Here is a 21,400-nt window from a genome sequence, read left to right on the forward strand (position 1 = left end):
TTTTTTATCTTTTATTTTCAAGGGCCACAGAATCATTTTCTACAATAATGATGTTGCATGGTAGAAACTGTTTTTGCTAACTTTCTCTGCCTTCTGGGAACAGGTTGTTTTATTTTATTTTTTATTGCTGGCTCTTTATTTTCTGAGAAGACATCTGTGCTCTGAGTTTTCACTCTCAACTACTGTATTTTGAGTATGACCACAAACCACAGTCAACATTTACTTTCACTTATACATCAAAACTGGGGATTCTGAGGATGTTAAGCCTGCAGTAGGATTTACATTCTCTGCAATAACTTTTGAACTGTTTTCTCAGCATTATTCCACTTAGCCACAGCAGAGAAAAATGACTGTGAAACCACAATGTGAGAAAGTACCTTTTCTTTCATAATTCCAACTTTAAAATTTATGAGTTTAGCGGGTACGCATTTCTTGCTCTACTATGTGGCAGGACACCGGTAAATGGAAGCTGGTCACACCCTTTCTTTTCCTTCTGTCAAGAATAAAGTCCAATAAAATTAATGCAGCGTTGGCCATCCCCTGGGAAGGAACTGCCAGATTCCACTGGGCCTCGGAATTCCACGGCCACTCATCGCAGGAATAAATGGTGTGTGCAGTATAGAACTTACTGGCATAGTGGAAGGCACTGTATTTCCATCTAGGGTGCTAGGTAAATAATTCATAGTTATTTGGGTGTCAGACTACAGGAGTTTGTGCATTACTCTCGTAATTGCCAGGAGAAAAGGCTTTGGTTCTCTTTTAAGTTTAGAATTTAGAATAGACACATTATACACAATTTATCAGATAAGGAAAGTTGCTTAATTTTTTGGTACTTCTATTCAGTTACTTCTATTTAAAATATTTATTTAGGGTAAAAGATGCTTGTAGGGCCATAGCCACAACCACCATCACAGCTGCGTGGCCCATGTTGGTTCTCATTTAATTCAGACAGATTGTGAAGAAACTGCGGAGCCAAAAACTGGTGGGCCATTTTCCTTTATTCTAAACTCGTACTGGCCAACGAGTAAAAAACAAACACACAGGCATCAAAATCCATTCTTTCCAGTTTTTTCCTAGCATCAACGGCTCCCACCTCTGTTCGCCTCCATTTTGGCTGCCTCCTCCCCTCTAGGTGGCCTCCCTCTCTCTCTCTCTCTCTCATTTCGAACAATGTGGTCTCTCTAAAATGGCCTCCTAGCTCTTCCTTCTAAAACTTTTCAGTGCGAAAGCCCTCCCCCAACATATGTATGTATTAGCTTAACCAAGTCCCTTCCCAAGCATGAAAGGCAATTAGCTGTATCATGTAAGAGCATTACCACGTGAGAGCAGTGGTCATCTTTAACAAAAAGTGAGCATAAAATAACTTATCTGCCTGACAATGCTTTTAGTCTTTCAGTAAAGAATGCCTTTTCTGACACATGGTCAGCTTATTTAGTACTGGGTATGCCACTCTTTCTCTCAAACTAGCATAATACATGGATCTGATGTTACCTACTAGACATAGGAATGGGGAATCACTTGTCTTTTTTTTTTGTCTATTGCAGGACTCATCCTGTATGCATGCGATATATCTGTCTCTCCTTCCTACCTTTCCAAAGAGGTCTTGCCACTAAGAGGAGAATGGCCATTCAAAAAGAGAAGAGAGAAATGAAACTCAATAACATTGCTTTGAGGCTTCTGGATCCAGCCATGACTGAAGCGGCCCATTTTTAGTTCCATAAGGCAGCATTTTTTTTTTTTTTTTTGCTATAAATGTATAAATTAGCTTAAGCTGTTACTTGCAACCAAAGACTTCTAATATAAATAGTAAGCAACCTTCTGCAATACAGGGATCCAGTTTCTTAGATTGTTAAGATTCACTAGAAGAACTGATAAACTCTAACTTTGCTTAGCATCTATGACATTATTCTAAAAATGATCTAGTTTATTTACTACCCGGTACTATTTTGCTCAGTATTTTATAACTGCCAGTCTGCAAACCAGTACTGGTCTGCCAGAAATTTCGTTCCAGTCCACAAAACAGTTAACCCTCATCTGGTATGAAGATTATAGATCCAATGACTTTAGTCAAATTTGCTTATGCTCAGGGTAATTTCTGCCTTCGTAGTCCCTGAAATAATTCTCTTATTTTCACTGGTCCCCAAGTGTAAAAAGGTTTGAAAAGCCCTGGTTTTACTTATCCAAATAACCACAGAAATTTATTGACAGAGCTCTTTACTGGGTAAGTTAATCTTAGAAAGACAGCATGAGGAGAAAAGGTAATCAAGTAGGTGAACTTCAAGGAGAAAAATTAGGAAAACCTTTTCCTTCCACAAGCTCTGCTGTCTCCTAGACTGACATCACTTGCTTCTTTTGCTCTAGGAGTTTTCTTGAGGATCAGTGGGGTAACATATCTTCTGTCTCAAGTGTGAGTGATGGAGACAGGAAGCATCTTATCTTCCACAATATGCCCCTGCTCAGTATCTTGGGCAGTATGTTGATAAGGACATCTGGATTTATAAAACTTATATGGAAAAACAAGTAGCCCAGAAGTCTGATGAAAAACAAGATGGTGAAAAAGAAATATTGAAAAATCCTGAAAAGAGAAAGCCAAGAAACTGTTGTTATCCGAGGGTTAGAAAGCCTGGAACAAAAAAATAAAAAATAAAAAATAAATGTCATATGTAAATGTATGTCTGACTCCTTGGTATTCAGATGTTTCCTACTCATTGTTGCCTCTATTCCCAACAACCCCTTATAAAGGCAGCCCCTTCCTATGTGCTGGCCTTCCAGCTAGCTGCTCTCTCTCCTATTGGTGTGTTTTATTTTCTTCTAGCATTTATCACTGAAATGATCTTGTTCCTTTATATTTTTATTTATGAAAATTGTCTTACACAGTAGTTCTACCAAGTTATATCCCATCAGCAGGGTATATGTTTCTGTGAATCTACATCCTCTCTAACATTTGATATAATCAAATTTTAAAAATTTAGCTAATCAAATGGATGTAATGTTGCGTTATGGTCTTGATTTTCATTATCCTAATGAACAGTGATGCTGAACATCTGATTATAGATTTATTGGTTGTGTTTCCTTTTGCCCATTTATCTACTAGGTTGTGTGGGCTTTCTCATTAATTGTATGAGTTCCTTATATGTGACATCAATCCTTTCCATTGTGAGAAACTTTCACTTGTGTAGAGCAACTTTCACTTGCTCAAAGTATGAAAAAACAAAATTTATTAATTTAAAAAAAGTCTAGTTAGTCAGCCATTTCTTTAATTAGAATGAAGCTTTTATGTGTATGTTGTTTTAAAAAAATCATTCTCGGCCCTGGCTGTTTGGATCAGTGGGTAGAGCAGTGACCCAGGTTCAATCCCCAGGGCACACAGGAGAGATAACCACATGCTTCTCTCTCCCTCCCTCTCCCAGTTCTCTCCCTCTCCCCCTCCTGCAACCTGTGGCTCAAATGGTTTGAGCATCAGCCCTGGGCACTGAAGATAGCTCAGTTGATTTGAGCATCGGCCCCAGATGGGTGTTGCTGGGTGGATCCTGGTCAGGGTGCATATGGTAGTGTGTCTTTCTATCTTCTCTCCTCTCAAAAAGAAAAATAAATTATTCTTTACCCAAAGGCCTAAAGGATACTGTTTCCTATTAAGAGTTTATGTGAGTTTAAAAATATGTCCACAAATTATTTGACACCTCTTCCTTCAAGAGATTCTCTTCCATTGGAGTGTGAACTGGACTTAATGACTTGCTTTAAAAAAATAGAATATTGTGGAAGTGGCCATGTATGACTTCCTAGTCCACACACTAAGGACTTCACAGCTTCCTCTTACCCTCAGGAGGGAGCCAGGTGGCGTGTTGAGAAGATACACAATCAGTCCCGTGGGGAGGTCCATGTAGTGAGTAACTAAGACCTCTTGGCGATAACCAACACAAATTGCCAGATGTATGTATGAACTACCTTAAAAATAGATCCTCTATGCCAACTTTCTAATGATTGTGACTTGGGCCGTTATCTTAACCACAACCTCTTAAGAGACCCTCAACTATAACCACTCGGCTGAGAGATTCCCAAATTCCTGGCACATAAAAACTGTAAAATAAGAAATGTTTGTTGTTTGAAGCCACTAACTTTTGGAGTCATTTTTTATGTGGCAGTAGATAACCAATTCCCAGGGTTTTTTTTTACATTTAAGTCCTCAACACATCTGGGCTTGCTTTTTGTATATACTGTACTTTAAAAAAATCTGAATGACCATTTTCTCCTCAATAAATTTTTTCTTTCCCCTCTGACATACAATTGCTGTCAAATATCAAAGTTCTGTGTGTGCATTGTTCCTGAACTTTTTGTTCTATTTCATTGGTCAATTTTCTAATTCCTATGACAATACCACACTATCATAATTACTGTAGCTTCATAGCATGTCCTGATATCTGGAAGGGCATGTTTCCCATGCCTTGCTCTTCTTTAAAATTGCCCAGGTTATTTTTAATCCTTTATTCTTCCATATACAGTGTATTTACAATTATTTTATTCAGTTACATGAAAAATCTTTTGGGGGTTTTGGAATTGAATTGCCACAATTAATTTGGAGACAATTGATATATTTATGATATGAAGGCTTCCTATCCATGGCTATGGTATTTCTCTTCTTTCATTCATTTACCTTTAATATTTCCTAATAATTTTTTACAAATTTCCCTGTAGTAGTCTGATTTCTTCTTTCACTGATATATTATTTTGCTTTTATAGTTTTAATATGATCTTCAGGAAGAAACCTCCATTTTTTTTTTTTCTGAATAAGCAGTACCCTTATTCAGCTGTGCTGGGGCTGCCTGTTGCCCCAGGATAAATTCACTACCCACTTTTTCGTAACAGTCAAAAACAGCCCCTTCCCCACCAGTTTTTAAAGTTTTCCTGCAGACTTAATCTTGGCAACAAGAGCCAAGATTCATCTAGTACAGCATCTTGGTCAGAATTAGAATCAGAAGCCCTCTATAAATCTCTTCCCACTACTCTCCCTGGAGCTGGATATAATAGTCATTAAAGATTTTGAGATGATATCTCTGGGATGACATATCCAGGGAAAATCCTGGGAATATCTCACTTTCTTATCTCTTGACTCAGAGCACAGTACTGCCAAGTGGCCCACTGGATGTCAGAGCAGGACATGAGGAAAGATCTGTAGTTTGATGTGATAAGCTAGACTTGCGGGATGTCATGCAGTTCTCTTCAGGATACCAACTCTCTGTAAGGCAGCCAGTTCTTATTCTGGGAGGCCATATGGGCACTTTCATGCTGGGCACTGGTATTAAAGTACAGGTGAAGACAGTTTAGCAGTTTTAGAGGAAATTCTGCTAGTTGTTCTGGGAACTTTGTATTTAGAGATATTGAAATACGCAATACTTGACCAATCTAGTATGAAAGGGTATTCTCCTTTAACAAAATTTCCAGACATTGGAGTTGCCCTTTAACCAGCAATAATTTTATGTTAACCATTTTGATGGAACTCTTTCTAAATCTTATTTCATACCACTTTGAATATGTTTCACCATGCTTTCTTAAATGAATTATATCGAACAAAATTTGACCTTTTCTTGAAAAGTCAGAGGCTTTATGAATACCAATTTTACTTGGCTACCACAGTGAGTCCTTCAGGACTAATATCCCCTCAGTTATTTGAACATTGAGTTCTTATTTGGTTTAATAAGTATTTTGGAGCAATTATCATGTTCCGGATAGTGTTAAGTAGTTCTCTCTATATATATTTTTCATGTCAGAAGGGTAATGTACGGACATTGTAACAAGGTTCGAGGAAGCAATAGCGTGCAAACTTAATTGTCATGCTTATGAACCACAAGAAGATCTCTCCATTTCTAATCTACAGATGCTACTGGGGAAACAGACACATCAGGCCAATTCAAATTGTTAAAGGGAAAAGGGAGTAAGTATAAGATTTACCACATTTGTTTTAGGTGATACAATTTTTGTTTTTGATTGCTATAGGCCATTGGTTTCTAATACTGGAAAATTGGTATTAGTAATTGCCTTTGAACAAAGAAGTCATAGCATTAGAACAGGGAAAGAGTCGTTGATGACACTAGTTTGTTGATTTGACTCTGTATGTGTATGTGTGTGTGTGTGTGTGTGTGTGTGTATACAAGGTTCTCCTTGTCTAGACTTTGCTTTCTGCCAAGATAACTAAGCATAACTCCCAGTTTTTTAGAAAGTATACTCAAAAATATTTACTTACCATTTACAGAACCATATTCCCTTCTTTTGGAGAGAATTAACCTGGGAGAAGAAGAAGGAACACTGATTGATAAATAAGCAATTTCTGGAAGAAGCTATCATCACTGTCAAATAATATTAAGTGAACCATTAGTTAAATGTTATATATATTTAGATAATACCTTATATATATTTTTTCACATGCATAAGCATATGAATTTTTTATTTTATTATTATTTGTATTTTTCTGAAGTTAGAAGTGGGGAGGCAGGCAGACAGACTCCCACATGCGCCTGACTAGGATACACCGGGCATGCCCACCAGGGGGCGATGCTTGGCCCCTCTGGGACGGTTCTCCACATCAATTGGAGCCATTCTAGCCCCTGAGGTGGAGGTCATGGAGCCATCCTCAGCGCTGGGCCAACCCTGCTCCAATGGAGCCTTGGCTGCAGGAGGGGAAGAGAGAGATAGAGAGAAAGGAGAGGGCGAAGGGTGGAGAAGCAGATGGGCGCTTCTCCTGTGTGCCCTGACAGGGAATCAAACTCAGGACTTCCACACGCTGGGTTGACGTTCTACCACTGAGCCAACTGGCCAGGGCCTAAATGTTATATTTAGATAATATCTTATATATTTTTTCATATGCATAAACATATGAAATTTTCAAAGTTACTATATATGTATAAAATTTTACATTACCTTTTTTATATACTGAGGAATAAATGAAAGCATAAAAAGGTAAAATATGTCACCCAATGTCAGTGTGCCTGGAGACCAGGTATTCTGATTCTGGGCTCTGTCAAGTATACCCTTACCTTAGCCAGTAATCCTTAAAGAAGTTTACAGGCTATGTAAATCACAAAAACTCATTCAAAGGGGTAAGCTTTAAAAGTTATAAAAATGTAAAGGTGAGGATATATACTGAATTTTTGTGGCATCTCTTCTAAATTATTTTTTAGTTATTTCATTTTCTCTCAGCTTCCTTGTGATATTAAAAAAAGAAGAGGGATTATAGTCATTTAAAATTGTGGGCATGAGGCTCAAAGAATTAGAATTAGGAACTCCTGGGTTACAACCTTGTCTATGGCTTGAGTTAGATGAAATGGTATACCAGCTGATCGGTTGCTCAGGCAGCCTCCCGGTAAAGATCGCTCAAACACCATAAGCCATCGAACCATCATGGGACTGATCACCTTGATAAAGACAGCTCTGTTTCCCCTCTGCTAGGTGGTCAGAGGGAATACTTTGATGAACCACTGGGGGTAGATGGCAGAACACATCAAGGAGCATGTCCAGCTTGGTTCTAGAGAGGTTAATTTCAGGGGTTTTGTTTACTGATTATATATGCAAGCTTGGAGCCAGAGTAACTTGTTCAGGACAGTGGGAAGTATGGCCACTGGGAACATTGCCTAACATTTATCCAAATGTCTGGATGACTCCAAGGACAATCAATGGTTAATTATTTAAAAAATTTAAAAATTCATTCATTGATTTTTTTAGATAGAAAGGAAGGGAAAGAGAGAGATAGAAACATTGACTGGTTCCTGACTGGGGACAGAACCTGCGTATGGGGACAATGCTCTTACCAACTGACATCTGGCCAGGGCTCAATGATTAATTATTGACTCTTGCTTTTAAGGAACATATAACTTCTCTGTTCTAAATTATAAAGACTACATATCTCAACAACATAAAATTTCTGGTGAGTGCTACCCTGAGCGCTAAATCCAATATAAATTATGAAAACAAAATCCAATAAAAAGTTATCTTTTAGCCTATGGACTTGCTGCTATCAGATGCTACACGGGCCAAGTGACCTGGTATTTTAGATCCAATTCTATTTCCTTCAGATTTCTGCATATATCCTGGTGACATAGTGATGTGAAATATGATTAGACGCTGAGGTTGTATCATAGAGAAGCAACTTCTATGTTTTAATTCATAGCCCACCTCTAATTGGATGATGAGAGCTGCCTGGTGTTCTGTGCTGTGAAAGATTCAGGACCGTGTTGGTATCATCAGGAAAGAGGACTGTGATTGTGGGAGATGGAATGAGTGAATGGTGTCAGTGTCATGTACTGGCCTCCTCTCCATAGAGTGTACTCTCAGTTCATTATTCCTTTTTACTTCCATTCTGAATCATCTTAGGCCTTAGGCTAGTTTCTTTGAGAACATGTCTTTTGTGTCCCTATAAAAAGAGTGAAGACAGTTGTTCCTCAGCATCCTCTTTGCTTGTTTAGGTTTGGAGTGTCTTGGGATTATGTCTGGTCCTGTTCTTGGAAAATGTACCCGGGAAGATCAGTATGTGTTCAATGGCTGGTAATGGTTAGGAAACTCCTTTGAAAGGCAACAACACGGAGAGAAGCTGAAGGTAGAGTGAAGCGCCTACCTTATTATTCTGGCCGTAACACTCTTTTCCTGCAGAGTTCATGCTTAGGACTTTTGATCTGGGAGAAAAAAAACAAACTAGGATTGAATAAAGTACACTCAAATATTCATATTATGTATGTGATGGTTACTTAAAAATAGGTTTAGATTCTAAAGCTATGTTGTCCACTATTGTAGCTAGTGAGTACATGTAGATATTTACTTTTAAATGAATTAAAATAAAAAACCAATTCTTTAGTGAAAACTCAGTAGGTAGATAGTTGCTACCTATTAGATAACACAGAATGTTCTATCAGGCAGCCATGTTCTAGGATCTTAGCTTTGCAGTCAAGCCATACCTAATGCTCCGGAAGAATTGGGGGAGACTTGAAGGTGTCCTTTAGGGGTGCAGATCTCCAAGTCCTGGTGCCCTCACCCCCAGGCCAATGTGTATACTTGGCCTACTTAGAGACTGTGGGCAGTTTGGGTCTCTTTCTCTTGATTCCCAAGATTCCCAAATATTTCGTAAACAGAAATACTTCTTGACTGAATTTAGATTTGATTTCTAAAGTGGCTCAAGAAATAGAAATGAGGTGTTTGGTTTGGGTTTTTCACCATTAGATTCTTATTTATCACTTCTAATTTCTAACATTTATAGTTTAATACAGTTTGAGTTTCATATTATGATAGCTTTAATTTGTGTGTAGAGATTAGTTTCATTTTTTTGTGTGATAGAGGCAGAGAGAGACAGAGAGAGGGACAGATAGGGACAGAAAGGCATAAGGGAGAGAGATGAGAAACATCAGTTCTTTGTTGCAGTTCCTTAGTTGTTCATTGATTGCTTTCTCATATGTGCCTTGACTGTGGGCCTACAGCAGAGCGAGTGACCCCCTTGCTCAAGTCAGTGACCTTGGGCTAAAGTCAGAGACCTTGGGCTCAAGTCAGCAACAATGGGGTCATGTTTATGATCCTACGCTCAAGCCAGCGACCCCATGCTCAAGCTGGTGAGCTTTTGCTCAAGCCTGTGAGTCAGCGCTGAAGCTAGTGACCTTGGGGTTTTGAACCTGGGCCCTCTGCATCCCAGTCTGACGTTCTATCCACTGAGCCACCACCTAGTTCTCATATATTTGGGGGAAGTAAGGATGGTATTAGGTTTTAAGGCATTTTCTGTGACATATAAGGAATGTCCTACTTATTAAGGTGACTGACCAATAACCCTTTTTAAAGTATATGTTCTTGACCTTAATATAAACTTAAATAATTGATAATTTTATACAATTCTAAAGAGAGATGTGTTTCTCAAGTCTCTTAAGAACAATGGGAGGAGGAGCTGAACATTAAAGCTAGTGTGGTCTCTGGCCCTGGCCGGTTGGCTCAGCGGTAGAGCGTCGGCCTGGCGTGCGGGGGACCCGGGTTCGATTCCCGGCCAGGGCACACAGGAGAAGCGCCCATTTGCTTCTCCACCCCCCTCCTTCCTCTCTGTCTCTCTCTTCCCCTCCCGCAGCCAAGGCTCCATTGGAGCAAAGATGGCCTGGGCGCTGGGGATGGCTCCTTGGCCTCTGCCCCAGGCGCTAGAGTGGCTCTGGTCGCGGAAGAGCGACCCCCCGGAGGGGCAGAGCATCACCCCCTGGTGGGCAGAGCGTCGCCCCCTGGTGGGCGTGCCGGGTGGATCCCGGTCGGGCGCATGCGGGAGTCTGTCTGACTGTCTCTCCCCGTTTCCAGCTTCAGAAAAATACAAAAAAAAAAAAAAGCTAGTGTGGTCTCTGGGGGTCAGCCAGGTCACTGGCAGAGAAAGCTGTGCGGTGCTGGGCCTCGCTCAGTTCCAGCTAGGAGCTGGTCAGAGAAACGTTTGCTCTGACCCAGGCTGAGATGGAGTTACCACTAAAACCAGGATGTTCCTTGGTTTGCCAAAGCTCACACTTCTCTCTCAAGGAACCGAATCTCTAATTCTTCTTCTATTTTCCTCAAAGTTTCCTGGTACTTCTTTGAAGAAAAAGAAAAGAAACCACAGTTACTAGTTAGAAGCTTTATACATTTTCTAATCACAATAAACATATATTATTGCACTGTAACCTGAATGTTTGGTGTTCTCACTGCCACTCTGTCTCCTTTCCTACCCCCACCCACTCCTGATCTCCCACTGTACTCCGTCACTGGGCCAGTCCCTGGGGTACTAGGGATGATAAATAGGAAAAATACTCATTATTAATCTAAGAGCACAGAGGTTGAAAAGCCAGGGCGGTAATAGAATGATATTGGTAATAGACTTTCAAGGACACTAAAGGTCTTTTGTAGTTCCACCTTGAAGGCTTACAATTGTTCCAGACAGTGTTCTCTGAAAAGCCTGGCCACACTTCATCCTGTTCCTTAGCAACCCTGTTGCCATCCCTTCACTGAGAAGCTGTACCTTGATGCAGAAGGCTTGATCTTCACAGAGTTGTCCCAGTAATGCTAAGTCTTCCATGACCTGAGAAGCCAAAATTTGGTCTGAAATTTCTCTCAGTAAATTGCTATGAAAACAAGAGTATGCTTATTTTTTCTACCTCCAAGACCCTAATTGTGGTTTTCTAATTTTTCTAAATGTGTTTTTACTGAACCTATGAACTTATTTCCTTTTTTGAGGACAAACAAGCAGTGTTTTGCAATCCTAACAAAATATTTGGAAACAGTTGGTAGAAGAATAGATACTAACTTGTTGAATTTATAGATTATAGAATGTACCCTGTAAACATGTTAAAAAGAAGTAAATGTAGGGAGATTGTATTCATCTTTTCTTCATCTCCTTGGCTCCAAAGTGGTCTGGATCTGAAAACTAATCACAACTTAGTCCTTTGAGGACTGTATTTGATGGTCTGATGAAGGTCTCACTTCCTTTGGGAGAAGTAACATTGAAGTTACTGTCATTACCTTGGTCAGCTCCTTTTCTTGGTCAGCACAGGAAGCTTCCAGCTGCTGTACCTTAACCTATAGAAAGAAACGAAAGTCAGTTACTCAGCAAAGTGAAAACCATACAGGATTCCATTCTGAAATGCTCTCTCGAAGGTTATTCCACAGGTGGCTGGGGTGCATCAGGCATGATTTCAGATGATTTGATGGGGGAGCCAAATCATCCAGCATCCTTTGCTGCTGCCTGGTGAACCTGCTTTTCTCTACTTTTGATCTCTTCACATACACCGGTACTCTCTTTACCCTTCTACTTCAATTCATAGCTTCCTTCTTAACTTTGTCTCTTAGGAAAACATCAATCTTGAAAAACTTCACTCTTCCTTTTTTATTTTTTTAGATTTTATTTATTGATTTTATAGAAAGAGGAGGAGGGAAAGGAGAAGTGTCAACTCATAGTTGCTTCACTTTAGTTGCTCATTGCATTGATTGTTTCTTGTATGTGCCTTGACCAGGCAGGCCCAGGGTTTTGAACTGGCGACCTCAGCATTCCAGATCTATGCTTCCTTCACTGCACCACCACAGGTCAGGCTCTTCCTTTTTTATATATTCATGCTCACTCTCTTTTCCCTCCCCCTATTCCTTCTTCTTTCCTTCCTTAAATATTTGATGAAAGCCAATTCTTTTTATTTTTTAATTTTACAGAGACAGAGAGAAAGAGTCAGAGAGAGGGACAGACAGAGACAGATAGACAAGAACGAAGAGAGATGAGAAGCATCAATCATTAGTTTTTCATTGCAACACCTTAGTTGTTCATTGATTGCTTTCTCATACGTGCCTTGACAGTGGGCCTTCAGCAGACCAAGTAACCCCTTGCTCGAGCCAGCGACCTTGAGTTTAAGCTGGTGAGCTTTGTTCAAACCAGATAAGCCCACACTCAAGCTGGTGACCTCGGGGTCTCGAACCTGGGTCCTCCACATCCCAGTCCAACGCTCTATCCACTGTGTCATCGTCTGGTCAGGCTGAAAGCCAATTCTATATTGACCACTATACTGGAGTGACAGCTCAAGCTGGTGACCTCGGGGTCTCGAACCTGGGTCCTCCGCATCCCAGTCCAACACTCTATCCACTGTGTCATCGTCTGGTCAGGCTGAAAGCCAATTCTATATTGACCACTATACTGGAGTGACAGGGAGGGGGCAGGGAGATTACTGAGGATAGAGTGGTGATGGAATTGATAGGCTCTGCACCTCATAGGGCTGACATTCTAATTGAGGGACATAACAAATAAGTCAACATGATACAACATGATAATGATAAGTGCTATGAAAGAAACAAAAACAGAGTAATGTGATGAGAGGGAGTGATGGTGTAAGAACTATTATAGGTGGTTGGCTAAGACCTTTCTGGTGAAATGATAGTTGATCTGATGTATAAGTGATAAATATTAGAAAAGTGGTTATGTGGAAGAAATATATCCCATGCAGAAATTAAAGCAGGAGCCAAGACTGTGAAGTTGCACACTTTGAATGCATGGAGAAGTTATATGGCTGAAACATAGGGGAGTCTGGTAAGGAGAAAATTAAGTAAGGAATGTTAGACATGGATGAAATTATTTGGGGCTTTCTAGGTTCTAGAAAGACTTTGGTTCTTTACTCTAATTGTAGTGAGAAGGCAGGAAAGAGCTTAAAGAAGTAAAGATAATCTGATTTGTGTTTTTAAAGAGCACTTTTTAAAATAGACTTTATTTATTCATTTTAGAGAGAAGAGAGTGAGGGAAGGGGGAAGGAGCAGAAAACATCAATTCCCATGTGTTCTTTGACCAGACAAGCCCAGGGTTTCGAACCATTGACCTCAGCATGCTGATTCAATGCTTTATCCACTGCGCCACCACAGGCCAGGCCATAAAGAGGACTTTTCTATGTGTGGAAAGTTGATTGTTTCGGAGTAAGAATAGAAGCTGAAAGACTAGTTAGGAGGCTACTTCAGTGTCCAGGTGCGAGGTTATGGTACCTTGCCAAAGGGTAGTCCTAATAATAGTAGTAGACAGAAATTGGTGCATTTGGGATATATTCTGAAAATAAAGTAGACATGACTGCATCTATTACTTTTTCCATTTTCAATTCTTTTTGTTTCCACTTTGATGTAAGTACCATTATTTCACATCTGGACTCTTTCAACAGTTCTTTTCCCCTCCAGTCAATTACATTTAGGGCCAGACAATCAAATGTGTGAAGGGCTATAGTTTCAAGACAATGGTCTGAATCACAAGGAGTTGAAGCAAGCATACTATTAAACTGCTGCACTGATCACTCTCATACAAGAGAAACAGAAGGAAAAGACATGCTGTATGTTTCATAGTATTAGAGATATCACCTGATAATTCTGAAGCACAGATGGGCAAAAGGGAATGATTCAAATAGTTAACAATACTCTAGAACTCTTAAGGGCTGGGCTGATCCCTTCCAAGAAAATAATGGCCATTGTTCTGACAATATCTGGAACTTTCTGTCTATGGTCTATCAATCAGCTCGGCTCGCCTGACAGAGCCAGCATAGCCAGATTTAAGGTGTCACCATTAGATTCTGGCCGGGTTACTGTCAGAAAAAGTTGTTCTGGGGAGAAGGAAGACAATCAAATTCCTGACTGCTGTAGTTATATGGCAAAGATAGTCAAGGGGCTTCATAATCCTCTCTAGTCTTATCTCTAATTTCTTCCTGATACACATGCAGGCTCCCGATTTCTTTCCAGATAACTTTCCTGGGTAAACATAGCCAAGCAAGTGTACTTGGTAGATTTAGACTTCCTGGATTTTTTTTTAAATTGATTTTTAGAGAGAAGGGAGAGAGAGAAAGAGAGAGAGAGAGTGAGAAAGAGAGAGAGAGAGAGAGAGAGAGAGAGAGAGTAGGAGGGAGAGAGAGAAAGATAGGAAAGAATTAGGAAGCATCAACTTGTAGTAGTTGCTTGCTATATGTGCTTTGACTGGGCAAGCCCAGAGATTCGAAACGGTGACCTCAGCATTCCAGGTCAGTGTTTTCACTGCTCCACCACAGGCCAGGTGTTTGTTTGTTTTAACCATCAACGCTAATTTGACCAACAGAAGATAAGGGAGTAAATTCCCGTTCTTTCATTTTCTATCTCTACTTTTAATGTGGCTATATCTTTAGAGGCTCTGTACATACAGTATGGGCTAAGTGTCGGTTTAAAAAGCTAAAGAGAAGTTAGATAAGACAAGGACAAAGTATTAAGAGTTTTATTGCTCTCTGAATAAAATAAGTCTTGAATCATTTTTATATTTGTGATTGGGTGGGTTGTGGTTGTGCCCAGGTCTTAGCTGTAGATTGCAATCAGAGAAACGCTAAGCTTTAAATATTTGAGTGAACAACTGAATAAATCCTTTTCGGATTAGAATCGATGACAAGGTGTGTAAACTGTCTAACACAGAGTAGATTTACAAATCCTAGCTCTGCCTCTATGAATTCACACATATACTTCAGTCAATTTTTAAAGAATTACTTTAAATTGTGTGACTTTTCAAGGTTTTAGGCCTTCAGAAAAAGGAAAATAGTATTTTATAAACACAACTTCAATCAACTTTCAAAGTGAGGCTGCCAGAAACTGATTAAATTGCCCAACTTCATACACCAACCACATTAAATCCTGGGTCCTGGATTTAAACTAGGGGTTTCAACTACCTCCAATCTTATATATGTACTTATGCATTTGTGTTCTGTTTTTCCTGAAAACATATGGGTTCAGAGTAAAATTTCTTCCTAAGGGCAGAGTATTCAGCATACAGTGGCTCAGGCTTAACACTGACATAGACTAAAACTACAAAGAATTTATCCCAACTTTGACAATTGTTTCCACTTGAAGACCTGTTTCCTGGTCATACCCCAAACCCATTTAAAATTGTTATTTTCTTTACCTTTGACTCTTCTGGGGTTCCCTGTGAATTGCCTTTTTCACACTTGGTCGCCTTAGGAGATTTTCTTGTAAGCTATGATTTCAAATAATAATAATAAAAATTTCAAAAAAAAAAAGAACACCTAATTAAAAGATATAAAAGACAATGGCATTTTGATGTGTGGGTCCAGTAGCTTGGCCTTGATAAAAACTTCCAGGAGTTGGTTGCTTGGTGGACACTTGGGAACATCTTTAGTCTACCTCCATCTTCTCACAAGTCTTAGCCACCAACACTAGCATCCACTCAAGACAGGAGTTGTTTCCTGAACCCCTAATTCATGCTGGGTCACTCAGGGTTGTAGGCATGGGTCAGAAAGTAGGGTGATCATAGGAAACCCACTGTATTTTTTTTTTTTTTGGAAACTCACTGTATTTTAAGTAAGAGTTGAGGTAGAGGGAATGCCTGATAAAGAAAAGAGAATTCTTGGGAATTATTAATATTTTTTAAAAGTCTCTGTTGAGGCCCTGGCCGGTTGGCTCAGCGGTAGAGCATCGGCCTGGCGTGCGGGGGGGCCCGGGTTCGATTCCCGGCCAGGGCACATAGAAGAAGCGCCCATTTGCTTCTCCACCCCCCCCTCCTCTCTGTCTCTCTCTTCCCCTCCTGCAGCCAAGGCTCCATTGGAGCAAAGATGGCCCGGGCGCTGGGGATGGCTCCTTGGCCTCTGCCCCAGGTGCTAGAGTGGCTCTGGTCGCGGCAGAGCGACGGGCAGAGCATCGCCCCCTGGTGGGCAGAGCATCGCCCCTGGTGGGCGTGTCGGCTGGATCCCGGTCGGGCGCATGCGGGAGTCTGTCTGACTGTCTCTCCCCATTTCCAGCTTCAGAAAAATACAAAAACAAAAGTCTCTGTTGAAAGTAAAATTAATCTCTCCCCAAATGTGTTCCCGTCAATTACTTCAACAGAGTGTCTCTTGAAATCTATAATATTTTCTTGTGGTAGAATGGAGAACCCATGGGAATCACTGAATAACCAGGAAACCCCACCCACTGCTTTTACCTGATGCTTCCAGAGAGAGTCCATGGAGTTTAGGTCATGGAGTTCAGCCTCAGGAGACTGGAGCAAGAGCAGAGCCCACCCCCCTCCCAGCACAGGCCTCTCTGACTTTTGGGTTTCTCTATAATTATTTTCCTTCCCTTTCCTCTTTGAGGACTGGGAGTGCTGTGGGGACACCGGGAACATAGCTCCCACCTTTCTTTGAAGTTCTTCTATACTGTGGACCAGAGTCTCATTCTTTCTTTCCTGTTGAAAGAAGCAGAGTGTAAGTGTGCATTGGCATACCACTACACATCTTTTTTAGTTGATTTTTTCTGTTTCACTCCAGTGACATTTTCCTGTAGTAACTCTATCTTACTTCATCATGTCAGACAAAGGACCTGTGGTTTGATCTCAATATATATATACACTAACTTTTCAGGGGTAAAGATGCCCACATGTAGGGCTTACCAATGTTAAATGTTTCCAAAGAAACCCTGCCCTCCACACATCCCTTTCCATGCACGGACCCATTCCGCCATGGACTCTTCTTTGAATGTAACAAGGCTGACTAATTTGTCTGACAATTGATGAAGGACAGGATGAGGAATAGAGCTTATCAAATGGCTCTTCCCAGCTTCTTGCTTACAAGTTTGTCTGTTTCTTCTTCCAGCTCCTGCAAAGCTCTTTCTTTTTGCAGTGTGGTGCAGTTTTCCTTCTCCAACTCCTCATCTTCTGCTGAGTCTCTGGTATGAATGACTTCACTTTCCAGCCTGGAGGACACAGTATACACTGTCAGAAACTGGTAGTTTCAGAACTGATAAAACACACACATCAGTTCTAAGAGTACTTGAATGACAACAGGCACACATTTCAAGTTTGAAATGTTTCTTTCTTGGATCCTTAGAATCAGATTCACTTTAAAGGCAGGAAAGGTAAGATTCCCCTGCTTCCCGAGTCAAATACTCAATGCTCTTTCCACTCAGGTAAACGTCATCTAATCTTTTAGAAATCAGTTTTAAGCTTGCTAATTTTCGGGGTTAAAGCCAAAAATGAAGAAGAGTTTTAGCTATACAAGATATAGATCCATAGAGTGAGCTGGAAAATTCAGGTTTGTCTCTTCTTTACTCTCTTTTTTGAATTGGGAGCTTCCCTTATGAAACCCCAGCACTCACCTCTGAATCTCATCTTCTTTCTCATGGATTTTGAGAAGAAGTTCCTGATTTGCTTCATCTATTCTCTGCATATCCTTTTCAAGGTCCACGTTCAAACTGTTAATGTTCTTCTTTGACTGGGACAGTCTTAAGATTTCCACTTTCTCTGACCTATAAGTCCAGCCCCCAAATAAACAGGTGCCAGTTATCATAAGATCAATAAACTTTAAGTCAAAGGGACATATAGAAGGCCTGTAATTCATTAAGATGATGGTTTTGAGAGCACACCCAGAAAACTATATTTCTTAATCATGTTATACAATTTGTTTCCATAATTCTAAACTCAGTCAGCAAGAGAGGTCTTCCCAGGCTTTTTTCACCCAAAGTGCTCTACTCTGATTCCAAAAGAAGCTTCACTTCTGTAAATAGCCTCCTGAATTTAAGAGAATGACTTCTCAGAGTGACGTTAGAGAAATGGCGTCGTGAGGAGTGTGACCGACAAATCTTCCCAAAATTTCAACAAGTTCATCAACCAGAGACCGAAAAATCTATCCTTGGAGTGTATGGAAGTTCCACACACTGAAGGACGAAGGTAGGAGCGAGCGAAAAATTGACTAAATATATAATCTACCCTGAAGGAAATAAATCGGACAAAGAAACACTCTGCCTTCCTCACTAACCTGAGCAAAGGCTGCTTTCACTTGGAACTGAGAGTCAGGGGGAGCTAAGGGTGTGGAGGAAGCTAGGCTGTGGCATGGATGTTCGTTTAAGCCAAGGAAAGAGTGTGCCTGTGGTGGGTCAGCCCACACGAGCAGCAGCCTGTGCCATGAGCAGCAGCTGCTGGCAGCACACAGGGAGTGCGCCAAAGCGAACTTCCCTAAGCCCGAGCTTCTCTAGGCGGGCAGGGCGCCTCACCCAGCTATTCAAGCTAACAATCAAGCATTGGGTGGAGGGGCGTGTGGGCAGCTTGCAGTCCTTTCTGGAGCAGATCAGTGGATCCAATCGCTGAAATTAGCTTAACCCACAGTCTGCTCACCTCCCAACTCTGAATGACAAGATCTCTCTCAGTTCAGTGATCCAAGACAAGAGGTGTGATATTTTTTAGTGCCTCTTGATAAAGGGGTGGGCAACTTCTGATTGGCAGAGCTTTCATACTCAGGGATATACGCTAAAAAGAAGAACTTGGCAGATGTTAAGACCTCCTGTACTGCAGGCAGCGACTGGGGCATCTTCTTCCCAGCCAAAACAGGTTACAAAGTGTGGAAAGCCTGGGGAGAGTGGCTCCACAGAGTGCTAGGCATGCTGAACAGGCCTGGAGGCTCATAGAAAGTCACCTTGAGAGCAATTGGCTCCCAGCCCCACCTGATTACGCTGGCGGCTCTGACTGCCAGAGCCTTACCCAGAGCCCTGCTTTGAGTGGGGATAGAGTGGGGATTTTCCAGCTCTTTGAGCCTCTTACTACCCAGGCAGAGGTGGCAGCAGCCTCATAGCTGGATCATCAGGCTGCCAATTCAGGAAGGAGAGACTAGGAGAGAGGCTCTGGGAAAACAAACTCTCTCATTGTTGGAGCCTGCAAATGCTAATAAGCCTTGACTACCAACGAGACTGAAGCCAAATATATGACATTGCCGTAGAGTCTCATCAACTGCAAATCCCTACCTAAGCATGCCACAGGGGCAGAGCCTGGGGTACAGAGTCACCGACCAGGAAGAGGGAGAGGAAAGAAAAATGAAGAAGTTAACCTCTCAAAATCAAGAAAAATCCACAGACTTTATAACTTGTTCCACTATTTTTTTGTTTCTTTCATCTTCTTGCCTTTATTATTATTATTTCTATTTCCTCCACCTTGGTCCTTTTATTCTCTGCCCATCTTATTCTTTCCTTTTCTTGAACTACACTACCCATAAGTGTTACATTTTATTTCTTTTCTTCTTCCTTACTCTCCATGAGGGTTACACTCCAAAATCCTTAACTCTCTCTCTCTTTGTTTTTTTTTCTTTTTTCTTCCTTTCCTTTTCCCCTTTTTCTTATTTCTCCCTTTCTATTAGTTTATTCTTTTCTCCTTTTACTTTTCCTCTCATTCAATCCTCATTCACAAACAAATTATTTAATTTGGGACTCAAGTGTTTTTTTTTTTGTGGCATGTTGGGTGCTTTTTACTTTGCTTTTTAACTCATTAGCATTCCTCTCAACCCAAGATCTCCATTCTATTTAGTCTTTGCTCCACTATTATAATAGTTATTTTTTTCCTTTTTCCTGTTTCCCTCTTATCCTTCTCATTATATCTCTTAGTCAACCATCCCTTACAAATCATTTTATACTTGACCCAAATTTTTTCCTTTTTTGCATTTTGTGGGTCCCTACTTCCTTTTTTGCCCCTTGAACACTTCCCCCCAACTCAGGCCCTCTGTTATAGGCAGTTTTTGTTGCATTTAGCATAATATAATTCACTGTTCATCACAATATTTTCCTAAGGAGGAGGGGAGAGGAGCAGAAGAGAATAAAAAAAAGGGGAGGGGGAATAATAAATTATTATTTTTTGTGTTTGATTTTTTTCCAAAATTTTTTTCCATTTTTTACTTCTTTTTTTACTTTTTATTCTTTACTAATTCTCATTAGTGCTATCAACAAGACCACCCTCAGATGCCATTAAGAAAAAGGAAATTAAATATCATGGATACAAAAGATAGAGAAGTAACACCAATAGATGTGGAAAAATCTATGGAGAAAAAATTTAATATATTGGAAACCTTGGAGCTAAATGACAGAGAATTTCAAATAGAAATCCTAAAAATACTCAGAGATATACAAGAAAACACAGAAAGGCAATTTAGGGAGCTCAGAAAACAACTCAATGAACACAAAGAATATATTACCAAGGAAATTGAAACTATAAAAACAAATCAAACAGAGATGAAAAACTCAATTCGTGAACTGAAAAATGAGGTAACAAGCTTAGCTAATAGAACAAGCCAGATAGAAGGTAGGATTAGTGACATAGAAGACAAGCAACTTGAGGCACAACAGAGAGAAGAAGAGAGAGACTCAAAAATTTAAAAAAATGAGGAAGCCCTACAGGAATTGTCTGACTCCATCAAAAAGAATAACATAAGAATAATAGGTATATCAGAGGGAGAAGAGAGAGAAAATGGAATGGAGAATGTATTCCAACAAATAATAGACGAGAACTGCCCAAGCCTGTGGAAAGAACTAAAGCCTCAAATTCAAGAAGCAAACAGAACACCGAGTTTTCTTAACCACAACAAACCTACTCCAAGGCACATCATAATGAAAAAGACACACCAACGACAAAGAAAAAATTTTGAAGGCAGCCAGGGAAAAGAAGAATACAACATATAAAGGAAGGCCTATTAGAATATTATCAGATTTCTCAGCAGAAACTCTTCAAGCTTGAAGAGCGTGGATCCTAATATCTAAAGCCCTGAAGGAGAGGAACTTTCAGCCAAGAATACTATTCCCATCAAAGCTATCCTTCAAGTACAAAAGAGAAATAAAAACATTCACAAATACATAAAAGATGAGGGAATTTATCATCAGAAAACCCCCACTCCAGGAAATACTAAAGGGGGTTTTCCAACCAGATTCAAAAAACAAAACAAAACAAAACCACAAATAAAAGCTCCACCAAGAACACAATAAAACCAAATTTAAACTGTGACAACAAAAGCAAAAAAAAGGGGAGAGGATGGAGATTAAAAGTACCAAAGGATGATGAAGTGCAGAAACACTCATAAGATAGGGTACTACAAAGAATATGGTAGGTACCCTTTTCATTACTTAATGGTAACCACACTTAAAAAAACCACCACAGAAGCACATGACTTAA

General features: G+C 40.3%; 1 protein-coding gene and 1 pseudogene across 1 annotated transcript in view; both read right to left on the reverse strand.

Annotated features, from left to right (window-relative positions):
- Window positions 1-2,376: 2,376 nt before the first annotated feature.
- TMCO5A (transmembrane and coiled-coil domains 5A) overlaps window positions 2,377-21,400 on the reverse strand; it is a 59,501-nt gene continuing 40,477 nt past the window's right edge. The window contains 10 exon segments of the mRNA XM_066277610.1: window positions 2,377-2,575; window positions 6,239-6,279; window positions 8,603-8,660; window positions 10,499-10,563; window positions 10,988-11,047; window positions 11,488-11,544; window positions 15,392-15,463; window positions 16,616-16,666; window positions 17,049-17,172; window positions 17,575-17,724. Coding sequence (XP_066133707.1) covers window positions 2,377-2,575; window positions 6,239-6,279; window positions 8,603-8,660; window positions 10,499-10,563; window positions 10,988-11,047; window positions 11,488-11,544; window positions 15,392-15,463; window positions 16,616-16,666; window positions 17,049-17,172; window positions 17,575-17,724 — 877 coding nt within the window.
- LOC136336732 (small nucleolar RNA U13) lies at window positions 5,760-5,851 on the reverse strand (annotated as a pseudogene).

This window comes from Saccopteryx bilineata, chromosome 4 (assembly GCF_036850765.1).
Source record: "Saccopteryx bilineata isolate mSacBil1 chromosome 4, mSacBil1_pri_phased_curated, whole genome shotgun sequence".
Taxonomy (NCBI): domain Eukaryota; kingdom Metazoa; phylum Chordata; class Mammalia; order Chiroptera; family Emballonuridae; genus Saccopteryx; species Saccopteryx bilineata.